Source organism: Ambystoma mexicanum, chromosome 12 (genome assembly GCF_040938575.1).
Source record: "Ambystoma mexicanum isolate Mex_15411 chromosome 12, UKY_AmexF1_1, whole genome shotgun sequence".
In the NCBI taxonomy this organism is placed as follows: domain Eukaryota; kingdom Metazoa; phylum Chordata; class Amphibia; order Caudata; family Ambystomatidae; genus Ambystoma; species Ambystoma mexicanum.
In genome coordinates this window covers 997,330,555-997,357,681 of record NC_090936.1, presented here as the reverse complement: position 1 = coordinate 997,357,681, position 27,127 = coordinate 997,330,555, and the positions used below count along the sequence as shown (strand labels likewise).

The following is a 27,127-nucleotide window of genomic DNA, read 5'->3' as shown; positions in this document are numbered from 1 at the left end:
TTAAGAGAGGACCATGTTGCCTGATGACAAATATCCCTTACAGGGACCCCCCCTTTGTAATGCATCAGATGCAGGGACCCCCCCAGTCGAATGCGCCCTGATGCCCGACGTTAACTCCCTGCCTGCGGACTGGTAACGCTCTGCAATGCAGATGATGATCCAGCGGGCCAATGTTTTTTTTTTTATTCCTAGGCCTTTACGGGCTAAGGAGAAAGCCATTAAGAGTTGGTCAGTTCTTCTGAACTCAGAAGTCCTTGTGATATAGAAGCGTATAGCCCTGTTATGATCCAGGCGATGGAAACACTCTTCTTCCTTAGAAGGATGTGGTGGTGGGTAGAAGAACGGGAGGTCTATGGACTGTGATAAGTGGAATTCAGAGACAACTTTTGTCCTGAGCAAGACTTTCCATCGGGAAAAAACAAACAATGGTAGGGTGGTTTGCAGCATAAGGCTTGCAATTCACTCACCCGCTTAACAGATGCGATTGCCACTAGAAAGGCTGTCTTTAGAGAGGTGAGCCGCATATACTGCCATGAGCTTGGTGAAGACCCTTGGAGCAGAGGTCAGACCAAAGGGGAGCACCTTGAACTTAAGTGCTTGTCCCCTATGATAAACCTCAGGAACTTCCTGTGCTTTCGATATATCGGAAGATGGAAATAATCTATTGACACCAGCCAGTCCTGTAGCTCGAGTGTGTGGAGAATTTCCCTCGACATCACCATCCTGAATTTGTCTTTCCTCAGGAACTTGTTCAAGGCCCTGAGGTCCAGAATGGGACGGAGACCTCCTCCCTTTTTGGGCACCTGGAAATACCAACACGATCCTCTCTGTTCGGCAGGTACCTCCTCCAGCGCAGGTACCTCCTCCACCGCACCCTTCTACAACAGGGCTCCCAGTTCTTCCTGGAGCTCCTGTCCCAGTTCAATCAGAGGTGGTGGGGGTCTGTTATAAGGAACTCATGGTGGCAACCATAAAGATAGACACAAGTGATCACAGTTCAAGGGTGTTTATTGAACTATAAAAACAGGGAGGAAAAACGCCTGATCTAAATCTAAGATGGGAGCAAGTGTCGACCATCAAATGAAAAATAAGGCAGTCCTAGTGGCATTGTGTCAGATAAAATGGACACCAGAAAAAAAAAACGGATTGCCAAATCCTTACAACTAATTACAGAAAGGGTGCGGGATAGGGTTTCAATAAAGAAAGAAGTGTTCACAAATAATAAGTCAAGATATGATTACCAGGGGTCTCCATTCCCCACATTTTGAGCACGGGACAAAATGGGTCTCCTAAGCATAGCAACGCTCTAGCTTTCCGAGTATGGGCCGAAAGTTCTGTATCAGCTATCAGGTTCTTCGATGGCCAAGTCTCTTTTCAATGAAAAGTCTCTTGCCTTCAAGGCATGATGCATCCAACAAACAAACACAAAGTTCAGTTCCACGTATACTTTGGGTGATGGCTTCACCCCTGGGTCGCCCTCTTCCGGGCGTAAACCCTTAACAAAATTGCACTCAACAAATCGGCTAAACAGTTCCTTTTCCAATGAACTTTGGGTGATAACTTCTCAACACTGGATCTCCCTCAGCCGGGCTCAGACCTAAATGACAAGAGGGACAATTCACTTCCCCTGGTCTTCCCATATTTCTTTCATGTGTTTTAATGTCTTTTTAAACAGTTCTTCAGGCTTCACGGCTGGGTCTCTCTCTTCCGGGTGTAGAACTTTCACAAATGATTCAACAACTCAAATGAACAGATACATTGTTAATCACCATTGGGTGGTAACTTTCCACTCCTAGATCTCCCCTGCTTCGGGCTCGGACACCTCTCAGATGTCAGCCTCCCTCTTCCCGGTTCACTATGGCTCTTCTTACTTTTTCAAAACAGTTCACTGTGGACAACCCTCTGCCAGGTTCACTCCTGCCAACACTGTTCACAGGGACTTCAGGCTTCGCCACTTTCCATCAGCATCCCTCCGCCGGGTCGAATCTTGCCAACTTTTACGGAATACACTATTCATATATTGATTTCACCATGCAGGATTCATTTCCCTTAACTTCAAAATCATCAGTCAGTCAAAGACCTTCGATGGTACAGAGGATTTTACAAGACCCCGGTGTGACCACTTTGACCTCTTCTCGCTTCTTCCCAAGGGCTTCTGGTTACGGTAGTTTCTACCATTGGTAATGGCCCAGAATTTCCTGCCTAAGCACCCACGTGGTGCCGCACTCTCCTGTTGCTGGTTTTCCCCCTCTTTTATCAACAGTTTCTTTTTGCTTCTTCAAAAGTCCAAATTAGCCATTGGCTATTTATCGTTCAAAACAGTTTGGTTTCTTATCGGCTCTCCATCGACTCACTAGCTGTGATGAACTGCTTGGCTTTCTTCTCTTTCGAGTCAAGGTTACCATAGAGACCATAGAGACCCGCGTCCCTCTCCGGCTTGGTTATCAGTGGAGGAGGGTCTCATGTACCGTAGACATCTGCTGCAACACATGCCGGCTATTGTTCGCAGACTTATGATTTCGTCTGCGGAGGCTTCACAGGCCTTGGTCGGAAAGGGCAAGGTTGCTTCTCTCCTTGTCACTCTCTCGGTCTGCGCCGTTTTTCTCCTCCTCTAACTGCTGTGCTGAGTTAGCTCTCACGTTGTGCGGTCTGCCTTGCTCTTGTGCTCCATCTTTTATCCCTCTGGGGAAAGGGCAGTCAGGTGTGTGCTGTTATGGCTAATTGCCTGACCCTCAGGTTGGGATATGTCAGGTAACCGGCTTTAGTGTCAGCCCATTGCTTGTCGTGATGGGAGAAAGTGGAAAAGGGGGTTGGTAGAGTTTCCAGAAATCCCACAGGGTAGGATGGGGCAGAGGTGCGGTATGGAATTAGAGTCCTTGTACTAGGGGTTTTGGTAAATTTTGAAGGGGGAGACTGGTAGGGTTTGTGAGGCAAATGAAAATGATCAAGATCGTCATTGTGAACTGAATGGGGGTGGATTGTGGGTACTGTAGTGTTTTGTCAAAGTCAACTCTGGATTCGGGTAAAAATAGTCAGAGGGACGTGGAGAAGAATGAGTATTCGGGTAGGGTACAGGATAACAAGGATTCTGGGAGAGATAGTTTCTGGGTGTAATGGGGTTTGGGATCCTGGAGAATTTGTTATATGCAGAGAGGTTGCTGGATCTGGGTAAGACAGATTCAACAGGAGGAAGGGGGGGGTAAATGTATAACATCCTACAAAGGCCTCAGGTATGTCGTCCTCTCCTCCTTCCCTGGTACAATACTGCGTCTCACCTAGGGTATTCCTCCAAGCTAAACCGTGCGCTCCCCTACCCAGGTGATCCTCCCTCGCTCATCCACCCCCATTAGTTGGCACCTGAGAGCACCAGCCCTTCCTGGCAACCTGAATAAGGTACTTCAGAGGTCTACTTGGGAGAATGCCCTCAGGTTTCTCACACTGTCCAGTGGATTTCTTAGAAAAGCAGACATTGTCCCCACCGAACATGCTGCAGAGCCCAGGCAACGGAAGTAATTCCCTGCACTGGAGCCAGAGCTCTGTCAACCGTCCACATACTGGTAAGTCATGGGAGGGGAAATCAAAGCAGCTTAGGAGGCTAGGCCGCCCCTGCTGCTGCTTGCTGGCCCTTAGAAGCCCCCCTGCCCTTTCCGGAGCACGAGAAACTTTTCTGCCCTAGCTTGGCTGGTGGGAGCTGCGCTTACCTGCCGTACAGATATATCGCCTGTCCCCCTGCCCCTAGAGGCGAAGCAGAAGGCAGGCTTGGCCGGCTGCGCAGCCAGGCCCAGCCATCTTTCAGAGAATTTTGATTCCTTACATTTCTCTTAGGATTTGTCTGACTTTTGACCAAACAAGAAATCACCCATGAAGGTCATGCCCAGTAATTTGCCCTGGACATTAGGCGAAATGGCCTGAAGATGTTAAGTAGGCCTGCCTCCTAATTGTTCTAGCGGATGCAATAGATCGGCCCACGCAGACGGCGATATCCAGGCCTGGTCGCAGCGACTACCTGGCCACCTCCTTCCCATCCTCCACCAGCTGTAGGAAGCCCTCACGCATTTCCCCCTCAGGGATGTACTGCACAGCATTCTCCACTGCCGTCCAAAGACCAAATGAATATTTAGCAAAGCCACTAGGCCATTCGTAGCTTTAAGGGCCATGCTGCCCAATGTGAAAGCCTTTTTGGGCAAGGCGTCAACCTGCTTTGCTTCCCTGCCGGGTGGCAGAGTGGAAGTTGAAGAAGCTGGTCAAGAGGAGACTGTAGCAGCTTGCATAACGAGCTCTTCCGGACAAGGGCGAGAAGAGGCGAATGAAGGGTCTGCCTCTGGCCGGCCTAGACTTCCTGCCTATGTTGGAAGTGACCAGGGGAATATAACAAGGGTGTTGCCACAGAGAGATCCGAGGGTCAGCAATTACAGGGTTTAGGGGCATGTTGCGCTCCGTAACCGAACCTCTGTCTTAGAATATTAGTCAGGTCGTACCCCTGTACCGGCACTGCCGAGGAATGCAAACCTAAATCGTCAATGACCCATTCTACGGAAGTACTGAATTTGGCATAGTTATCGGTATAGGGCTGGCTTTGCTGGAAATCCGGGTCTGGCAAGGTATCCAAACAGCTGGCCTCATGGAGGCCCTGAGTTATCTCTAGCAGTTGGCTTTGGTCTTCAAAATAGTCAACACCACCTCTGCCCATGAAAACAGGGTCTACGCTCCTTGATCTCCCGTGGCATCAGCGCGGAAAATGCTTGACATAGTGCCTAAAAAAATCCTGTTGAGTGGTAGGCTCTGCCGACGGCTTACCTGTCTCTGTCGGCGAATCAGAGTCCTGGCAATGGCAGTGACGCTTCTTACAGGACAAGAAAGAATGACTCCTCGAGTGGAACGACTTCTTTCACCGATGTTCTCTCAGGGGTATGGCTCCTCAGTTTCAGCCTCTGAGGACCGAACCATCGGGCACGCGGGAGATTGTGAGGGCAGTCGACCCAGCGCGAGCTTAACAGCCCATTTTGCGCGAGGATTTTGGCTGAATTTTGACAGACACACACCCTTCCATCCAGTAGTGACCCGTGCCAAGGCACCAGAGGCATAACTCATGCGGGTCAGTGATGGACATCTTGGTGTGACACTCTGTACACTGCTTGAAACCTGAAACCCGGGCGACGGACTACTTGTATCGAAGCAATAGAAGAAAAAAAAATATCAAGATTTCTGACAAACATTGAATAAGTCGAAGACTCGACCGTGTTCTCAAGCAGCGTGACAAGCGCGTGGAAAAAAAGAACTGAGGTATGGGGCGTAGTGATGGAGTTTATATACGACGCAGGACATCACGTCCGGAGTCGATGATCGAGTACCAGGCAAGAAGGAAGGATCAACGGCCAAGGCGAGGTCCACTAAGCCCCCCTGTCAAAAAGAATTCCAAAGCATCAAAGCTGGATGGGATATCTATCAGATGAGGAATCTGCACGAAAAAAGCAATCGACTGAAATGTGTTAAACTAGTAGCATTGTGTGGGAACATTACCTTCTCTCTTCATTTTGTTAGTGTGTTGTTGGGCCTGTAATAAATATAGTATTTGTATACGGACTGTCAAAGTGTAATCCTGGATTGCTTCACTGTGTCTACTCATTGTGGACGCCTGACCCCACTCACCTCTCCTGAGACTAAGCCTAGAGCTCTCACCATGCTAACATTTGTTGGTTTTGCTGAATTCCCAGAGTTTTGTCTTTTAACTATAACTAAGGTGGCCTCCTAAACTCTGTCCACCACGCCAGGTTTTAGCAAATCCATCTTAACATATTGTAAATTCAAAGTTGTATAGGAATGAATGGGAAAAGTTAAAGGGCCAACAACATTAATTTAAGTAAGTCGGCTCTACCCACAGGTGCAGATTCTGCGGTGATCAGCCCCAGGGAAGGCCAGTCGAGACCCAAAAGAAGGGTTCCATAGGTCGGAAAATGGACACAGACCCCAGAGGAAGTAGCAGAACAAGCAAATCCTCTCCCCCCTCCACAGAAGGCTAGGGAAAATGCGGTAAACTTGCCTCCAAGGAATCTCTACTGTGTATTGGATTTGTTTTTAAAAACCTTATACAAAAGGAAAAAAATACACAAAGTTACAATAGAGACATTCAATTAACAAGTTTGCAGACTCAAACCCCTCAAAAGTATTAACTATTCACTTCACTAAGATCTCATTGAAGAATCCACTAAGATAGAAAACATATCCAGCATAAATACAGATAAATACACAGTCAACATAAAACACAGTACAATTATTAAAATTCTTCAAGTAGCATCATGTTTGTTAAAAAGGACACAACCGCAATTACAAGTGAACTGGGCTGACCAATAAAAATCCTGTCCCAAAAGGAAACCTCATTAAGATAGGACAATGAACAAACTTTAGGAAGGTCTTTAATCTTGGAACAGATGCAGTTTTCAGGATTTCGTTGCCAGGGATTTGAACCTTGTCCAAACAACCAGTACAGCGACCCAGGAAAGGAACACAGGCTTTTCCTCACAGTGTTGACCATCAATCCAGGAGTGGAGAATTGGCCGAGGACATTTTCAGAAAGACGAAGGAACCTACAAAAACGACTCCCATCAGCTGGGCGGACAAAAGAAGGCAGCAGCACATGGTCACAGGAAGGGGACAACAGCTGTTTTACACACCATCAGAGGCCCTAAACTGAAGATCTAACGGGCAGCTGAGGCATCAACCACCTTCTGAGCATCAGCAATAACCCATAGCCAATCAGATATTTATGTGGTTAAACAGAGGTATGTGGCTACGATAACATTTCCAGAGTGGAGGGCTTGACAACAGATGTGGAGAGTCAGAGATTTCAAGAAATCCGGATTTGACCTCTACTAGCAACTAAAAAAAACTGCATACACCCAAGCCACTGCACTTAGAAAGTACTGTCAAGTAAGAGCTTTAAACATTGAAAAATATCTGGGAATCGGAGGAAAAATCCCTTCAGCAGGAAAACAAGAGTGCAACAGCGGCAGGACAAAAGCTAAATACCCTTGCACAAAGGGGCTGTCCAAAGGCCACTTAGCCAATCACTAAAAGGCGTTGTAGACAAAGGGTCAGATGACTAATCATAGTGGTTGGTCAGTAGATCTGCCTCAGTGTTAGCCAACCCCACAGGAAGTCAGAATGATAGTCCAAAGACCTATATTGGCTTAAACCAGTTAAGACCAATATGGAGCCCATCATGACTCCACAGTGTCAGAATGGTCCTTTTTAAGCCTCCTTCGTGGTCACCGAGACAAAGGAAAGCCCTGAAACACAAAATGGTCCAGTGCAGGAATTTAAAATAAACATTTGTACAACAGTGGCTACCAAAATAGTACATTGAGCTACCAACAGTGTAAACTAGCTTGTACCCTTGGTGAAGTCAAGACTAAAGCCTAGCTTCCAGCATCCTATTCCCTAAAAGCTGTGTAGGGTGATACAAATAACTCTTGGGAATATTCGGTCTGAGAGACACTCAAGGACTGGACGCCTTAGGAGCAACCCAATACCATATAACTTATCTAAGTAAAAAAGGACGTAAAGACAGGGAGTCTTTAGAAGTTCATCTGGCCACCAAAAAACGATCAAGGAGCCAAAATAAGATTGTGGGAGGGTGTGGGGGGTGAGTGGACGGACGAGCATAACAAAAAGTTGAGAAGCCCCAAAAAGTACCCTTATAATCCCCAAAAACAGGAATACTACTAACTTGAAAGTGCTTTCCTTCACAGCTCCGATCCTCACATAAGCTCCCGGCTGTGTTCTTGCTCCTCCTACCAGCTTTAAAACCTGCCTAGGGCGCACCGTCGTAGCAAATCTTCCTGCTCAGTCTTTACACACGTATTCATCTCCCCAACTACTAATTTCTTCTGACCACCTCCTTTGACTCTTTTCCTACCTTCTCCTTACTATCTATCCTCCTCGTGGTGACTCCTTCAAACCACTGCCTTATGATCACCAACCTCCTCTTGATGCTCCCTTATTAACTAAATGCTGTTTCCCCAACCTCTTGCTGACACCCTTCTATAAATTTGAGGTTACACAATCTCCTCTTCACTATCTACTTCCCCTCCAACCTCCTCTGTGTATTCTCTGTGCTTGCCATTCTGCTCCAAACTCCTTCTCCGACCCCTCGTTCAAACTCCCACACTGCATGACTAAGCTTGAGGGCCTTTATAGCCCTGTTCTTCCTTTCCCCTGGGCTAGTCTCTGAATAAGGGTCTGCACTGGTTTGCTTAAAATGACTACATTGGCTGCCCCCAACGGGAGTGGCTCTGGAGTTAACGTGGCGGACCAAGCCTTTCTTTGGCCTGAGCCAAATAAGGCTTGGACTGGCTTGTAGTGAGAATTCCCTCTCCAGCTACTGCAATGCACTGACTGCAAAGGAATTATTGAAAAAGGATATTTAAGCTTTGTGTGGGTGAAAGGAATGCTTATCTACAGTAAAGTCGCAACTTTAAATCACGCCCAAGTGGAAACTCTAATGGTATACAATGGATTGGTAAAATTGTATCAATTGCGATTGGAAATGCAACCAATAAATAGTGAACTGGCAACAACACTACCCCTTTTGTGAACGTGCATCTTAGTGAGAACTTCCCTAGGCATTGGACATGTGGTTTACTTTACTGCAGGATTCCAAACAGTAGCAGAGGCTGTTTGCCGAGTTTCTCTTTTGCACCACTTATTGTGAAACAGGCTATATAACTGTTTTCTTTCATCGACTTTGGGTCTGGCCACTGTTTAATATGGGTAGGGGGTACGCATAATTTTTTCAATTTCTATAACTTAGCCTACAGGGAGGACTTGTTTATCCCTGTTGGAGCAAGGCTGGTGGTGTCAAGTGGATTCATGGGGCACCTCTCGGACGTAGCGTTTTCCTTTAAAAGGACCAGCATCTGGAGTTAAGGTACGCTTATGGCTGTCCCCTGCCACACAGTGGCGAGGCAGGAGGGTGTACATGGGTTCCTCCCAATACCATCCAAGGCCCATTATTCTCTGGCTTGGGGAGACACCAGGTCCCCTTAATCAACTCGTGGAAGGCCACAGAGTTAGGCAGAGGAGTTCAAACCATGCAATTTCGGCGGGTAACTGCAGCACATGGGGTATCCAGCAGGATGCTCCTTAAAGAGGGCCAAAAGTCAAAGGAGTTAAAAAGTGATGAAAAAAATGCACTGACAGAGCCTCTTTCACTCAAACACATTAACAATCATACACAAAATGTTCCCAAGGATGAACCACTCACTTTATGGATGAAATGGCAATTGACCTTACCAGCAGCAAAAACGGAGTGAAACTATCTGGTAGGGCACTTTCATTAATAAATGAAACCGAATGGAAACAATTTGGAGGAGTGTCTCAATGAGATTCTTAAACAAATACATGAATACCCCAATAAAAAGTGCCCCATGATGTCATTATAAACCTTTCACAAACTGCACAGGCCGCAATATGGTGGCAATCAGGAAGATTATCTATAGCCGACAGGAAAAGCTTGCTGCACCATAAGCATACTTCAGCATAGAGTCTCACCTCAAGGAGGTGTGTGATGGCATCTGGCTCAACTCTGCTTCGGTTGTCATAGCAGGGCCAGATGATTTTGCGCTTGGTCTGTGGTGCACTGTTGTCCTGCCGCTCTGACTCTTCCGCCTGCTCATGCAGTGCCTGAACCAACTCCCAATCATATGAGGGTCCCTCGGACAGCGTCTCCTTTGTGTAGTAATCCCATACTTTCAGGTTGGAGATATTACTGTAGGGCCTAAGAACCTATAAAACACAGAGGAGAAGAAATGTTAGTTGTGAAATGGCCTTGCAGTGCTGCTTGGCCTTCATAGATTTCATACTCATGAGATAGAAGCCGTACCAAGATCAGAGAACTTCAGTTACATACTATAACGACTGTGAGATCAACACAAACTAGTCAAACTTCTTACAACTTGGGTCCTCAGTCCTTCACTCTGTCCCCCACGTGTATGGCCCCTCCTGTGGAAAAAGGTCAGTATCTGGGTGTTTTAAATGCCCTGCATCTCTCTCTTGGCTTGATGTTAAGTCTTTCTTTTTAAGATTTTGCTTTTCTGAGTTTATTCCACAAAACCTTGGCACCATCACCACCTCTGGTGTCTAGAGCACCATCTGAACAAGCATCAACTGTCCGACTCTTATTCCATGATGGACCCCATGAGTTCTTAGTCTTAAACCCCCCCGCAGGTTGTCGGGTTTACCCATGGGTGCTTCTCCACCAATCTAGAAGCCTCTCTTAGGCCTTCGCTAGCAAGCTTTTTCCACCGTCCTCTGGAGAGGTATGAAAATACCCATAAAGAATGAACAGGGTGCCCTGGGTTAGGAAACATTTTCTCGTTTGCACATTTCCCTCCATTGACTTCAATGAAACACCCTTCTTGTTACTTACTTTTTAACCTGCCCTGACTTTTTGAAGGGAAGTAAAACCTTCTGCTTTACTTACCTTTCGCTGGTTGTCATGGGGAAACTGACTAGTCCCTAATACTGTCAGTACTGAGAGAATATATCCACTTTTGGAATTCTTGTATTTTGTTAACTGCACACAGCACCTTAACATTTGATATTTTGGGTTCATGGTTACTTTTTACATGTGCTTACGACAAGCTAGTGGCAGCAGTAAAACCGTTTTTTGTATTATTTTACTTGCTCACTTTCGTGTTTACTGCGAATGGCTATTTAAGGTCGCTAGCACCCAGAGATGGCCCCACTATAGAGCAGGTGACCCCCCCCCACCGGCTATTTCTTCTTTGGGAAAAACAGAGAAGGGACTGTTGGGGGAGGAGTGGGCATTATATGTAAAAAATCATTAGGATTCTATGAGGTTAAAATTGAATGCACAGGGAGTGACATTATTCATGCTAAAATGACATCCAATCCCAATTTTACCCTGAATCTAGTTCTTCTCTATAGACCACCTGAGGACTCTGATAGCTTTAACGAAGACATTGTTAACATCGTTACACCCATGATGACCATTAATACTGGATTGGTCATTTTGGGTGATTTTAACCGCTGGAAAGGCGATAAACGGGATAAAAAAGAACTGGCATTGGAAAAAATGCTAGGGAATCACCAAGTCATAATCCATAATATGGACCCCACGCACAACAAGGGCCACATATTGGATTGGATCGACAGTGGTAACATACAGGTTGGAGACATCATGACCACACCATGTATTTGGTCCGATCACTCCTTTGTCACGTGTGTATTGAGGCGTCCTGCTCTAGCACATAGAGTGCATGTACCCACGCACACATTTAGAACTCGAAACCTAAAGAGTATTACCACTCCTATTTTAGCTAAATATATGCAATCATTGATGACCAAAACAAATTACTCCGATGATCCGGAGATGCTTATAAACAATTATAACAAGGAGACCATCGAAATGCTTGACAAATTTGCCCCAATGAAAGATAAATTTGTCAGAGAACTGCTAAATCGCCATAAATGGTTCTCCCCTTCCTTGGCAGAACTTAGAGCCAACAAAAGGCAGGCCGAACATATCTGGCGCAGGGATAGCTCTACCACCAACTTGTTAGATTGGAAATGCAAAGATAAGCAGTATAAAGCCGAAATTGTTGAGGCAAAAAAGTTTTTACAATAACCAAATTAGTTCAGCTGGAGATCAGACGAAGGAAGTTTTCCGCCTTTTTAGATCCTGGGAAAAACCCGCTGCTTGCAGTCCTCCCATAAAACCCACAGTTGAAGACTGATCGGGTACAGAACGCTTTCGCAGACAAATTACTGAAAGCTCAAGATAAAATTAAGCAAGAAGCATTGGGATCCCCATTGCCTATATTAACACCCATTTCATTGCTTACTGAGACATCTCATATTTGCATAAATCTGTTAAATACTCAGCCGGATTCTATATCTGAAATTGCTACCTTATTGGGCTCAGCAGCAGGCTTTATATTTAAGGAATCTACTGCAGCTGAAATGATAAACATTCTTAAACTGATGCACCCTACAATTTGTCCCGTAGAACTGTTCCCATCCAAACTTATTTTGGAACATAAGGAACTGTTTGCGCCCTTCTTACGTAGATTTGCAAACGCCTCTTTTCGGACAGGTGTTATTCCCCAGTCGATAAAGAATGTAGCAGTCTCACCCCTGCTGAAAAACGTAGGACTAGATCCTACCGATGCAGCTACCTTAAGACCAATCACCAATATGCTGTTCTTTCTTAAACTTATAGATAAAATAGCAACCATTCAGCTACAGGCCCATGTACAGATGGCTGGCATACTACACGCCAAACAGTCGGGGTTCAGAAGTCATCATGGCACAGAGAATGCCCTTCTGGATCTGCAGACATTTATGCTCTCTAAATTAGAAGATAGCAAGTCGGGGCTGCTGATGTGGTTGGATCCATCAGCAGCTTTCGACTTGCTAGATCACAAAATTCTACTTAATAGAATGCAGACTGTTGGGGGCCTCTCCGTTAATGCCATAGCCTAGTTGAGATCATTTTTGGAGGGTCACCGGTCACAGGTGCATTGGGGGGACAGTGCCTCTAAGTCACAAGTTAGAATGTGTGGAGTACCCCAAGGGGCATATCTTTCCCCACTGTTATTTAACAGTTATATTTTCTCCCTCTGCAACAAATTAGATCTTTTTCAGACCTTCCTCTGTAACTACGCTGATGATTTTCAGCTGGTTCTCAATAACACTGGCGATCACGATGCGGACCAACGCACGGTGGATATGGTGTACCAACTGATAAAACAGTGGTTGTCCACAAATTGGCTCTGCCTGAATGCCACAAAGCCTGAACTCATGCTATTTGGCCCCCGTCAGGCACAAATTAAGTTGGACCAGGAGTATTCAGGCTTCAAGATGGATGGTAGCCATATCAACGTTGTGCAGAAAGTAAAAACCTTGGGCACATTTATGGAAAACATCTTAAATTTTGAAGCCCACGTCGCAGCCATTACGATTAGCACTAACTATCATCTCAAAGTGCTCAGGCAGGTTGCTCCATTGGTCTCAGTCGAAAATCGTACTAAACTCGTGAAAGCAGTCATTCTGCCACGAGTGGATTACTGTAATGCACTCCTAGGTGGTGCAAGTAAAGCCGATATCCAAGAACTACAAAAAATACAGAACAAAGCCATCCACATTATCTTTCAGATGAAGCGTTTAGAACCTACAACTGCAGCTAGAAAAAAACTACATTGGCTACCCGTGGAAGCCAGAATCCAGTTTAAACTGCTATTTGCCATAAATGCATCTTTGGCAATGCACCCATCTATTTGAAGGATGTTGTTAGCATTTGCCAGCCTAAAAGAAATCTAAGGTCAGTAGAAGACTCCTTACTGGTACAGTACCGGGTGAAACGATCTTGTGGTTTCGGAAGGGCCTTTCACACCCAAGGAGCCAAGGCATGGAACGTTTTGCCTGCACCACTGCGTAAGACAAAGGACCTTCTTGCTTTCGGGAAACAATTGAAAACTTGCTCCTTGATCTCTACCGCTTAGAGTATTTGGAGCGTTTCTTAAGCCTTTGGGGTGACTTATGCCTTAAACCCTCATCTTCTTAGGTTGAGTTTAGACTTCCTCTCCTTCAAGGCCTTGTTAGTCATGAACTGAGAGGGAGCCACAGTAGACGACTTTGTGCTCTTTACCGAGGCAGAAGAGGCATATAAAGTGCAGATCTGTCATCGACATCTTCGAGTCACAGTCCAGACACCTCTGAAACACCATCTTCGGAGTAGACATACTCGAAGAAATAGTACTACGCAATAGAAAAGAATCACGGAGGGCAATCGACCGTTCCGAAGCATGCTCTGCATGCAGAAAAAGGGCAATGGTCACAGTGGATCCTATTTATACCATCGTCTATGGCACGTCCAAGCGCGGGAATGGAAGACGCCAAGTGAGATCGACCCAATGCCGTACAGCACACTCTGCTGTCAAAAAGATTTCTAAAACTGCAAGCAGGATATCAGTATATGAAAGACGAGGAATCCATGCGAGGACACAATCCATGAGAAGAGGGATTCTCAAGCATCTATAGCCACATCTGAAGTGGAGGCTGTTTTTATATTTAAATATGAAGAGCAGAGGATCAGAGAAAAAGAAATTTAGCATAATGTTGCCAAGATGGAATTTGATACAGTTGAGAAAGAAGGACAGGGCATTCAAGCTGGAGATGGCCAGACTTCAAGGGTCTCATGACTCCTCCAGAGGGTCTGTATGTGGCTCTGGGTCCTTCACTCATCCAAGATTGCCTAAGGGGTAGTTTAATTTGGATGATGAAAAGAATGCATTATAGACTGATTATGTGACAAGGCGCAGTTTGTGCAGGAGGCCCTGGAGTGCTGACGCCGAACGTGTGGCTGTTAGGCAGAAACCTGTGCAGTTCCCTTAGGGACCACTGCAAAAAGTTTAAGACCACAGGTGTTAGCAGTAAACCCAATTGGTAGCAGTCTGTACCACCCAGATTTACCTGGTAGCTGTGGCTGAGCAGTCAGACTTCTCTCAAGAAGAGTTAGGTAGTATATAGAGTATACACAATAGGTACAAAAATACAGTAGCACAAGCAAACACTGACCAGAGCTTTGGTATAAAAGTATATCATTATTTATTTAAAAACACACCTGTAAAAATACACTGGCACTAATATGTCAAGCAAGTTCAAACACAGTCACTAGAAATATATACACCTCCCTGATTAATTATTCGACAAGTCTTAGGAAAAGAACACCACTTATTATCAACACAGAGGTGAGCGGTTAACCAAGACGGCACTCCAATAATTATTTAAAAAGGGAGAGAAAAGGCAGAAATAGGAAAACACACAATACCAACACTTTTAAAGAACCACAGCACGTCAAGAAAGGCAGGGTCTACTGTAGAGCAAAAAGTTCATAGGCCAGGCCCACTCTTGGAGAGAGCAAGGCAGAATGTGCCCAAGATCACACAGTTGAAGTACACTTTAAAAGTCTTTGCAGATAGTTCAAAAAGGAGTTAGATCAGTTCAGAAAAGTTAGTTAAAAGGTCAGAGGTCAGCCCAGGATAGAGAGTCAAGGATTTACGGGACACCTTGGACAGTCTATTGCAAGGGAGACCAGGCGGGACGCAGTACCTGAAATGGCGAGAAAGCTCCAGCGGGGGCAGTTGTTCCTGGCAGCGGGTGAAAGTCGGTGCTTCGTCCAGGGGAAGAGAAGATCTCGACATGGAGGAAAGCTGGAGGTCGTTGCACTGCCAGGAGAAGGAACCAGCCGCAGAGTTTCCCGGTTAAAAGGTACTACCCTTTTATTCGCGGTAGTGGTAAAGCATGGATATCTGGCCGCTGGGGTGCTTGCCACGGGCAATTCGAGCACGAGACGATCCAGGAAGGCGAAAGGGCGAACTGGTTAACCCCACCAGCTCAAAGGAAGAAGACTCTCCTGGAAGAAGATCTTCTCTGTCATTGAGAAGTGATGAGTTTGGTTCAGCAGGGCTCCACCGGTGGTGTCGTCGTTGCAGGTCGGCTCAGCTTCTCCCTCTTCGGATTCTTTAGGTCCTGTGGCGACTTCTGAAGTTCCAGTCCCCAAAGCCCTGCTTTTATGCAGAAAACCCCCATTCATCAGTCCTAGCTGTCACACAAACATGCTAGGTGGTGAGCCGGGCGGCTCACCACTGGGCCAATCACACAAGAGTGCGACTTGAGTTGCCGAGGCAACTCAGTCCAGGGTGCCTATTCCCCCCTCCCACACATGCTGTAGACCCAGACAGAGTGGCACCACTTTTGGGGGCTTCTGTGCAGAAGCCCACCAAAAGTGGAACAAAGGGCTCGACTTGGGTTGGAGTTACAGAAGCGAACACAAACGCCATTTTAAAACAGAATTCTGGCAAAAAGACCCAACCGTTGAATAAATATTAAATAAATAACCCGGCGTTATCTTTAATATTGCACCAAAAAAGCGGTGTGTTTAAAATGAATGGGAAAATCCCATAGGAAATATTCCAGTGGAATATTTCGCGTTGGAACCACTGCCACCAGCCAGAAACTCGACAAGGGGGGACTGGACAGCGCCCCCTTCAACAACAGACCCACGGGCAATCGAATTACCCCTACCAGTACTTCCACAATATGATGGTTTGTACTGGTTCTGTTCACAATTTAAGACTAGTAAAGTCAATGGTGACTTTACATGCCCTGGGAGACAGTAGTCAGTCCCAGGGTGTGGAGTCTATGTTTGGGGGCCACTATGACACCCCTGTGTTACTGCACTGAGGGTGCTGTGTAACACACTTACTAAAACACATGAAACCCTATGGAGTAAAAGACCCCATAGCCCATAAAATACATTACAAAGTCAAATGACATTATCAAATCATGCCTAAGAGTGGGAGAAAGAGTGTCTCACTCTTAGCAGGAGAAAAAATTAAACCCCAAAAAATCCAGCAAAGTTGCTGGGGAACTCACTAGGTTTGGGAAATTAGCCTATACAGAGAATTCTCCCTAACAGTGGCCTGTGTTGAAACGTTGCGAGGAGCCCTTCAACTGAAAGAGGGGGTGCTATGAACAAAATAACTAAACAAAGTCCCGGAAGAAAAGTTTGTGTGGAGGGTGTGAGAGGAGACCATCATGCCTGGCTTGTGCAGATAAAGATCTATGGTAAGGCAAGAATTATTGTATTCTACAGTCCTCACCTAACTGCCCAACATGGAATACATACAAGTTGCGCAGTGTAAAGAAGGAATTCTAGAATATGGCCTTGTGGACAGATTTTAGGAGGCCACGCTGGTTATAGTGAACAGGGTAACTCAGGGGTTATCCAAAACCCAATCGAGGTAAACAAGGAGAGCAGTCAGCTATTCTCAGGAGTGTGTGAATGGTGTCAGAGGTCCACAATGAGTCCACACAGTGAAGCACACGATAATTGAATTTAGACAGGAATGTATAAAAATACAATATTTAGAGCCGTGGCCAGCCGAGGAAGCCGACGGATGCAACCTCGGTGAGCTCCTATCCTCATACCGGCCCCACGGCCCAAATCCCCCTTAAAGAGACAAATCTGCCGACTAACGAAAGTGGCATGGACATAAGAATGCCCCCAGCACCTGCTGGGAGAAGGAGCGGCAGCGGAGCAAGTTGCTGGCTAAGCTGAGGGTGGTTGAGATCTATGCGGTGCGCAGGCAAGGTGGCAAGATGGCGGACGGAATACAGGATGAAATGGCGACAGCAAACCCGCACTGGATCTGTGCTGCTGGAGGAGAGGCTTGCAGGCGGTTCCGGACCTGCACTGAAAAGAGGACCCCAGACGTGAGCCGGTAGTGTGTCAAAGACACTGGAGGCTGCTTGGCATGGGCCCGGATCGAGGGACCCATGCAGCGAGGGACTCATGCAGCGATACCCCCTCCCCCTCCCAGGTAGGAAGAACGATGACGTGAGGGTGGAGTGTGGGTGGCCGCTGAAGGAGTGAGGAACCGGGCTGCCGGAGCCGTCTGAAGCCGTGAGAGAAGCGGAGTGTGCGCACAGCAGCCTGAAACGAGAAGCAAAGAGCCTGCTCAGGCTGCCGGTGGGAGAGGCAATCGAGCGGGAGGTCCCAGAGGGAGCAGAAGCGGACGGACCGCGCTGGCATAACCCTGATCAGGGAGCAGGCTAATCTGAAGAGGAAGCGAACAAAGCGAACAGCGGCACAGGTATCAATGGGCTGACTACTTACATAAAGCACATGGCAACATCAAGGAAGCGAGGACTGGGGGGTGGGGGAGGAGTAGTTTGGGGGGTTGGAGGGGGGGGAGCGTGGTCTGCCGCTGTCGGCCACGTGGATGGTCCTTAAAACAGAAATACTGAAAATGCTCTGATGGCCCAAGTGGGGAGGGTGCTGCAATAAGTCTTGGAAAGCTAATGAATGGTAGGCAGGACATTAAAGAAACTTGCCAATAAGCACAGGCCATTCAGTCCCATGGTGGCCCATGGAATGGAGGAAGCTCAGGAGAGGGGAAAACAAACACAATAACAGTCTTGGTGACTGGGCGGACCCGGCAGCACACTGACGAGAACTCAGCACAGCACACTTCCAAAGGCACTCCACGAGAGACACCGCCCCCAGTATGGAAGGCCCAAAGGGGAGGCCCTGAGGGCTGTTTGCTGAAATGTTGAAACACAAGAGGGGGAATAACTGCCCACCGAAAGGGGGCCCACCCCTCGCCCTGTAAACACACACTAACTGAAAGAAGATCCAAGCCTAAAAGCGGCTAAGAAAGGTGCAACCTCACTGTTCAAGGCCCTCTGGAGCACGGGCAAGCCCCAGACGACCCTGCCCCGGACAGAGGGGGCATGGTGGGTGGAGGAGAGTCTGAAAAGTCTGACTGGAGCATGACTGCCCATAGTGCCCAACACTAGCAGAGGGACCTGAACTGAACCTAGGGCACTGAAAAGTTAAAGGCTGCCAGGCGGCTGAGACAAGTGGCACATAGCCTAATGACAAATTGGGACCGGGGGATACCGTAGACCCCCCCCACCCCGAGAAGAAGGAAGAATGGCCAAGTAAGCAGCAAAACAGAAAGGGCCTGCTTTGGGGACATAAAAGCCATGATGCAGGTCGCAGATGCACACAAACGTAGTCAGCAGTAAACGGCCGCCCAAATACCTTCATCCCCTTACGAAAGCCTCCACGAGATAGAGGACTCGCCCATTAGGAAATCAGACTTGACGGCAATTTTACTGCAACTAAAAAAGGACATCAAAGAACGTGCTTCCGATCTGGCCAAATCAATCACAGACCTTAACAGAAATGTCCTGGTGATTGAAAAAAAAAGGATGACGATGTGGAGACCACAGTGGCAGAACAAGAGCATGAACATGATGAGCTGGCAAGGAGGGTGCAGGAGATGGAACAGCAGATGGAGCGTGTGCGATATAAGCAAGAGGACGCCGAAAACAGGTTGAGGCATAACAATTTACGTATCTGGGGGATCCCAAAATCTATGACAGACGGGGACCTGCAGCAACATGTGGTGGGCTTATTCCAACACGTCTTGGGCCCAGCAGGTGAAAGAGTAATCATATTTGAATGGACTCACAGGTTATACTCCTCGTATCAGCTCAAAAAAAAACCTGACACCAGATGTGCTGACTAGAGTTCACCTATTTCAACTGAAAGAGGACATCATGCGGGCAGCTCGTAAAATAGAACCAATAAGGTTTCAGGCGGTGCCCATCTTGCTTTACCAGGACCTAGCCCAACCCATTCTTCTGAAGAGGAAGCGCCTGAGGGTCGCCACAGACTGGTTGAGATCCGGGGAGGTGTGGTAACGATGGATGTTCCCTCATGGGCTCTGATTTAAATGGAAAGGCCTGCGGTACACAATCTCGAAAGAAGAGGAAATGGAGGACCTTATGAGAGAGGATGAGGGAACCGGAGGGGGAGACCATGAGGGAACTTCGAAAGTGAGCTCAGGGGAAGAGATTAGGCCAGAGAAGGAGAAATGGAGGCAGGGGCATCCTCGCCCAAAAGGACGTAGCAGAGAGACCAAGACCTGTGACCCCACATGAGCGGACCATAAGTGGGGAGAGAATGGTAACTGTATTTCAACGGCTGACATTGTTTGATCTGAAAGTAAGGTAGAGAACTGCTGGAGTTGGGGCGATTGTTGTAGGGTGGGCCTGTCTGGAGTAATGAGATAGTGGCTACCATGGGTGTAAGAGTGGCGAGCCACAAAAGTAAAAGGGTGGGTGGGGGATGCTGGGGGGATCCGGACCCTTTGTTTCCCGGGTCCGGTGCAAGACCTGGTGACTCACTGTGGTATAGCTATGGTGAAAGTTATTGTTGAGTTTATGGGGAAGTTGAAAGTTGCAGATAAGGGAAGGGGTCTGCACGGGGGTGGGGGGCTGTAATATGATTGAGGAAGTGCATAAGGCAGGTGTTATATATAGAAGATGGGTTGAGTCTAGCAGATGGAAGAGGGGCATGTTACAGGATCCTGATTATGGCTGATGTCACATTTGTGACATTGAATGTACAGGGGCTGAAATCTCCAGTCAAGAGGAAGTCAATCATGAGGAAACAAGTCAGAATTACAAGCCTCAGTGGTCTGGGTGCAGGAGACGCACCTGTTTCCGGGGGATGAGCAAAGATTAAAACATAGGGCCTTTCGCACGCAATACCTGGCCTCAAATGGGACGAAGAAAAGGGGAGTGGGCATACTGTTGGCCAGAGGGGTGCAATTTGAGAAATAATTTATATTAAGAGATCCAGAGGGCAGATATCTGGTTCTAGGGGGGAAATTGATGGGTCAGCAGGTCACTCTAGTGGTGGTCTATGCCCCTAATGAAAATCAGGACAGTTTCTTGCTGGGTTTATTAGCCAAAACTGCAGAATGGTGTGTGGGTCAGGTCTTAATAGAGGGGGGTGTTAGGCAGAATCCTGTGCAGTGCCCTTAGGGACCACTACACACAATCAAGACTACAGGTGGCAATACAAGTTTTACCTTTGGTACAAGCCTGTACCGCTATGTCAGAGTGGTAGCAGTGGCGGAGCAGCCAGGCTTATCTCAAGAGTATATGAGCAGTAGCAGAGATTACACAAAGGGACCACAATTACTGTGACTCAAGCAAACACTGACTCAAGGTTTTGGGTAGAAAAATATATATAAGTATATTTATTTTTAAATCATTCGTTATAAACACAAGGTTTTGGGTAGAAAAATATATATAAGTATATTTATTTTTAAATCATTCGTTATAAACACAACACTTCTATTAAACTTAAACAAAAACCACATGTAAAATATACTACAACTAACCAATTCACTTTGTACGGTATGTCTCAAGGTAAGTACCCTGTGTTTGAATGAACCGGTGTTGCGAACAAAACACGTTACTGCGAATACCATTACGATCACTTTTTGACAGGTCGGTCTACTAAACAAACGCGTATCCGTGACATGAAATGCTACCGGGGCAAAAACACACTTAGCACCTGAGATACCCAGAGGGAGTTGGAGGCAAAAATCAGAGGCAATATTTTGGTTAGGCAGACAGAATCGAGAAACACTCAGAGACAGGAGTTCAAAAGTCAAAGGGCCGGAGCCAGGGTCAAGTAACACCAGAGGCCTGTTGCCGAAGATCACACAGTCAGACAGTTCACGATTCAACGTAGCCAAGAGTACTTCGATATTGTCAATGTTCGGAAGCAAAAGTTATAAGGAGGGAAGAATGGAGCAAGGTGAAATGTGCCCAAGATCACACAGTTTAGAAATGCATTCAAGTCTTTGTAAAAAATGTTCAAAAGAGGTTGCGTTGATTCAGAAGGTAAAGTTAGAAGGTCTGCAGGCCAACACAGTTGGAAAGCCAAGGATTTAAGTGTCACCTTTAGCAAACTGTAGAAAGGGAGGCCAGGTGGAACACAGTACCTTTAAAGTTGAGGAAGCTCTAGCGGTGGCAGTTGTTCCTGGCAGCGGGTGCAGTTCATCGTTTCGACCAGGGGAAGAGAAGATCTCGTCGAGGAGGAAACTTGGAGTCGTTGCACTGCCCAGGGAAGAGACCAGCCGCGGAGTTCGTCGGTTAAAAGGTGCGTTCCTTTTATCTACGGTCAAAGTGGTGACGCTTGGCTATCCGGCCGCCGGGGTGCTTGGCACGGGCAATTCGACCAAGAGACGTCCTGGAAGGCGAAATGGCGAACTGGTTGATCCCACCAGCTCAGAGGAAGACAACTCTTTCAGCAGAAGATCTTCTCTTGTCGTCGGGAAAGTGGTGAGGTCGTTGCAGCAGGGCTCCACTGGTGGTGTCGTCGTTGCCGATGGCTCAGCTTCTCCACTCTTTGGATTTCTTAGGTACATTCTTCCCAAAATCCCCAAGAACCCTACACAACCACCGGGAAGACCTATAGTGTCTGCATGGGACTCTCTCCTGGAACCGTTATCCTTATATACTGATTTTTTCCTTAAACCCTTTGTGAACAAGATGCCATCTTACATCAAGGATTCCACGGATGTTATACTGATACTGCAAAACCTGAATTTACCGCAACAGTGTATTCTGGCCACAATGGATGTTGAAGCTCTCTATACATCGATACCACAAAGAGAGGGGCTGGAAGCTGTTAAAACGTGCCTCAACAAAATGGATGATGTGACTACAACACCAACAGATTTCATTTTAGAACGTGTGAGGCTTGCTATGTCGGAGAATTTCTTTCTATTTAAGGATCAATTATACCAACAAATAAAAGGTGTAAGCATGGGGGCAACTTTTGCCCCCGATGTTGCCAATTTGTATATGGCCCAGTATGAATCAGATCACATACATAATGACCATAACCCTTTCAAATCACAAATACTTCTATGGAGACGGTACATCGACGACGTTCTGCTTATATGGACCCCCCCCCTTTTTTTTTAGTCAATTTTCACTCAAACTGTGACTTTTCTCACACACTGTGTGAGGGCACCCAACTTTGACTACCCCTTGTTTGCCTCCAATTTCAGAGCAAGCCGCCCTTCTGGCTACTCTAGTCCGGAGACTGACTTCGGCTCTCCCACATCCAGTGTAACAGCAGTGCTGATTAACCGGTTCGACCTGCCCTGGAAGCCTGCCTCACAAGCAAGATTCATGACAAGGTCTTAGTGGTGAGTAAGGTTCTTTCTTTCTCACCACCACTTACCAACTCTATCACCACGTGTTGATTTCCTTTCTACTGCATTTCCTGTGCCCTTTAATCTTGCATTTAATGTTTCCAATAGAACCACCCACACGGTTCCCACTTTTACTTAATTCAATTATGGGTACTACCAATCCCAGTGATGTCCAGAAAGAACTAAGGAGCTCACACACAGGAACACCCTATTTATTACTGTTTTCTTGTGTTTTGATTTTTTACCACAGGGGCCTCTTATTTGCCCTGATGAAGGCGGTTCATTCAAAGTAATACTGTTCCGGCTGATGCAATTGGAGCTGGACATTTCCGCCGCCGAAACGTGTACCATACGCAAGGGGGTTATTTGTATCAATAAGGATGTTTTTGAGTCTATGGTCTATTTATTACCAGACCTATATTTGAAACCAAGACTACGGTCTCCCTGCCACGTTGGCACCTGTAATATCGAAAAATTTAGATATCGTGTTGAATACGGTGTACGGGTAGCACCCTACACCCACCTTTTGCACTGAAGCATAGCCTTTATGACTTCATAAGTGTGCTACATGATCAATGACTCAGCACTGATCTTTGTATGAAAGCTAAACTGTGATCTCTTTATCCATTTATGGTTTGATTATTTAAGTTTTCCACACAAATGATTTAGAAATGTTTTCCTGTTCATGTCTGAATGTTTTTTATTTTAATTGAATATGGTTCATCTTAATACAAACCACGTTTATTCACCATCATGGTTGTATGTGATCTTCGTTGCTTAATCCTTACTTTCTTTCTGGACATCCCCATGGAGTAGTAATTTAGAGGTTTTCCCAAGAGTACCACCAATACCAGGATTCCCATCATTATGATAGATTTGTTGCATTTATTGACAACATTTGGGGACACACCTGGTCAGTAGCAGTACTAACTTTTCTAGGTTCCTGCTTATATGGACTGGCACAGAAGTCAAATTGGATCTTTTCCATCAATGGATCAATCAGTGTAATGACCACATTCGGTTTACCCTCGACTGGAGCTACCAGGCCGTGGATTTCCTTGATTTACACATATACAGACCAGGAAACAATCTCCAAACCGAACTTTACAGGAAACCAACAGAACGCAACACTTTATTACATTACTCGAGTTACCATCTGCAGGGCCTCAGATACAATTTACCTTACGGCCAATATCTTAGAATCAGACGTAACTGTTCTAATAAAGAGAAATACGAGCAACATGCCAACGGCCTACAAAATCGGCTAAGGGAAAGGGGGTACCCCAAAAAATCAATAAAACAAGCAAGAAAAAGGGCACTGAACACTGACAGAACAATAGGTCTTACACGAAAGGAGAAAACTGAGATGACCAGACTAGTGTGTGTTACAACATACAGCCCACTGAGTAATCTCACCAAACAAACTATCAATAAATACTGGCATCTAATAAAAAACAAGGGCAACTTGGAGAAGAAGCCCATTTTTGCATTAAAAAAAGAACAGGAATCTAAGGGACACTTTGGTCCACACTTATGTCGAAGAAACCAAGACCCCAAACACACTGTGGGATCTCCCTAGTGTTGTGGGACACTACCGTTGTGGAAACTGTGTGGCATGTCGCTACACTACTCCCACTAAAACCTTCCATCACAAAGAATACCACCGTATTCTACAAACTCACACAAACTGTAATAGTAAGTTTGTGATTTACGGAATACGATGTCCATGCTCTTTGCTATATATAGGCAAGACCACTAGACCAATAAAAACAGCGGATCTCAGAGCACAGATCCTGTATCAAGAACAAAATACCGGACAAACCCTTGGTTGAACATTTCAACCGATTGGGACACACCAGCGAAGATATATCTTGGACCATCATACAGCAGCTCACTCCGCAGAAAAGAGGAGGCGATGGGGACAAAGCACTCACGAGGTTGGAACAACAATTAGTTCACTGACTTGACACGGTCAGAACTGGCTTGAATGTCTCAGTAGAATGGAAACATTTCTATAACCAGTAAATAAGAATGTCGAGCCTCTCTCCATCCCCAGATTTTACCTCCCAGGGGTTATTTGGGTGATTCCAGATTATAGCCCTCTCTGTGGTGATGCGGCATTTATCTATATGGTGTTTTGACTGATCCTTTGAAGGACTTACTGTGCTTTGTAAATGGATTTGATTTTAAGTTTCAAATGTTGTGGTGACATTGATGTCTTGCCATGTCCAACAGCACCATGCGAATGCTTCACGATGTACTAATTGTGTTTTGTAAAAGGATATGATCTCAAGTTTCAAATACTTTGAGGACGTTGATATCTCGCATTGTCCAATAGAACCACACAAGCGTACCATCATGTACTGAAATGACTGTTACCATTGATCAATTGCATGATGACATTAATGTTATGTTACAATGAAAATATGCTGGTCTAGAAGATCCAATTGGTCAGCCCGTGACAGTCGATCTCAATTTTACGAGCACTCATGACAGCTCTATTCAGTGTGGACCTGTTTGTTTGGTGTCAGCATTGGCATGTACATTCTCTGCACACACATCACCTATTAGTGCCTTCTTATAGCCCATCTAGAAGCGGGTATAATGGTTCTAGGGTTACGCGTCTTTTGCTAGCCTTTCCTGTCCTTGTCATAGCACTTGTATCATTGTGTTCTTCAAGGGTGTGTTTATTTTGTACTTTTTACTTGTTAACTGTTACCCTCTGCCCTCGGCTCATGCTCGTCCGGAATCTGTGCCACAAACTTTACTGTGAACTATCCTGAACTGTGTGATCTTGAGCAAAAGACTTTTGACCATTGACTTTGGCCCTAAGCCTTTTCTAGCTGATCTCCTCACTGTAGTCTCTCTTGTTCAATTGCCCTGAGTACTTACCTGTTGGTTTAGCCTAATTTCGAATAACTTTGTCTTTCCCTCGCTTTTAAATTGCTGGAATGCCATTTTGCTCCCACTTCATTTTGTGAGCTTAACTTGTCTGGAATTTAAGTGAAGTGGTGTGGTGTATTTGTGATTGTGATTTTTAACTTGCTTAGAATAGTGAAATGGTATACAACTGTTGAGTAAATAAATATATATTCTTTTACTTAGAAACCTTGAGTCAGTGTTTGTCTGAATCATAGTAATTGCTGTCCTTTGTGTAACTATTTGTACTGCTCACTTACTCTTGAGATAAGTCTGGCTGCTCCGCTACTGCTACCACTATAACTGTGTAGTACAGGCTTGTACCAAAGGTGAAATTGTACTGTCACTTGTAGTCTTAATTGTGTGTAGTTTTCCCAAAGGGTACTGCATATAATTCTGCCTAACAGTCATGGTGGATTTCTGCCAGTTCACAGACAGCCCAAGGCAGAACAGGAGCTGGAGGAGAGACTGAAGATTGCTTGAGGCTTTCACTGGACAAGGACTGCGCAGAAGCCAGTCGTCCAAATATGGATACACATGAATACCATGTAGCCGAAGAAAAGCCGCGATGACTGACATCTTCGAGAAGACACACAGCGCTGAGCTGAGACCAAAAGGGAGCACTAGGAATTGGAAGTGCTCCTCTCCCAGGGAGAACCGCAGATACTTCTGATGCAGGCTCCAGATCAGGATATGCATATACGCGTCCTGAAGGTCCACAACGCTGAGCCAGTTGCCCTTCTGAAGAGTAGACTATTTGGCAGGGTGTGATCATCGTGAATTTCCCTTGGGGAAGAGAAAGGTTTAACAGGGAAAGGTCTAGAATGATGCGCAGGCCAGCATGGTTGGGTTTGGGCACTGTGAACAGACAAAAGTAAAAACCCTCCCCTCGTTCCACTCGGGGAACAGGTTCCACCGCCTTGAGATCTAGAAGCTTCTGGACCTCGGCTCTGAGGGAGGGTGTCCCTGACTGCTGAAAAGGAGGATTGAAGGGAGAGGTGGGGGGGAGGAGCAAGCAGAAGCCCACCCAAGCGATGGACAAAACCCACCGGTCTCTGCTGATGGTTTGCGACGCCTCCAGATGAGACGAGATTCGTCCTCCCATCAGAGTCTAGTGGGAGTGCCAAAAAATATCATTTTGCAGACTTTTCAGCGGAGAGACTAAATGTCCCTGAAGAGGAGGCTGAAACGGGAGCTGCCTGTCGGAGGATCAGCTCTGCGTGACCTGTGGTCCTGGAACCCTCTGAAGCCTGAGGAGGACCAAGACTGGGATCCAGATCTCTGAGCTTTGACTGGGAGCTTCACAAGCACCGACAGAGACTTGGAAGTTTGCGTGCTCGCCTTAGTCTTTGTAAGCTCGTCATCCGTTGAGGAATAAAATGACTCTTTGCCATCAAAAGGCATGTCCAGAACTTTATCTTGGACCTTCTTCAAAAACTTGACGAGGTGTGTCCACCCCCAACGTGAAGCCTCGAGTTGAGGTATCAACATGGTGCGCAGCAGCCTCCAGCATATTCTGCGCCAATACCCTGGCGTCTGACAAACCGCCTGTAAAGTCTTCCAGCCTGTCCCCAGGAATGAACTCCTGTAAA

At 46.3% G+C, this 27,127-nt stretch overlaps 1 protein-coding gene across 10 annotated transcripts in view; it reads right to left on the bottom strand.

Moving 5' to 3' along the window:
* The window catches only part of SBF1 (SET binding factor 1), a 2,512,102-nt gene that overhangs the window by 319,767 nt on the left and 2,165,208 nt on the right, over positions 1-27,127 (bottom strand). For all 10 annotated transcript variants that reach the window (XM_069629502.1, XM_069629505.1, XM_069629506.1 and 7 more), the window contains one exon: positions 9,550-9,783. In XM_069629502.1, coding sequence (XP_069485603.1) covers positions 9,550-9,783 — 234 coding nt within the window. The remainder of the gene's footprint in view (positions 1-9,549; positions 9,784-27,127) is intronic.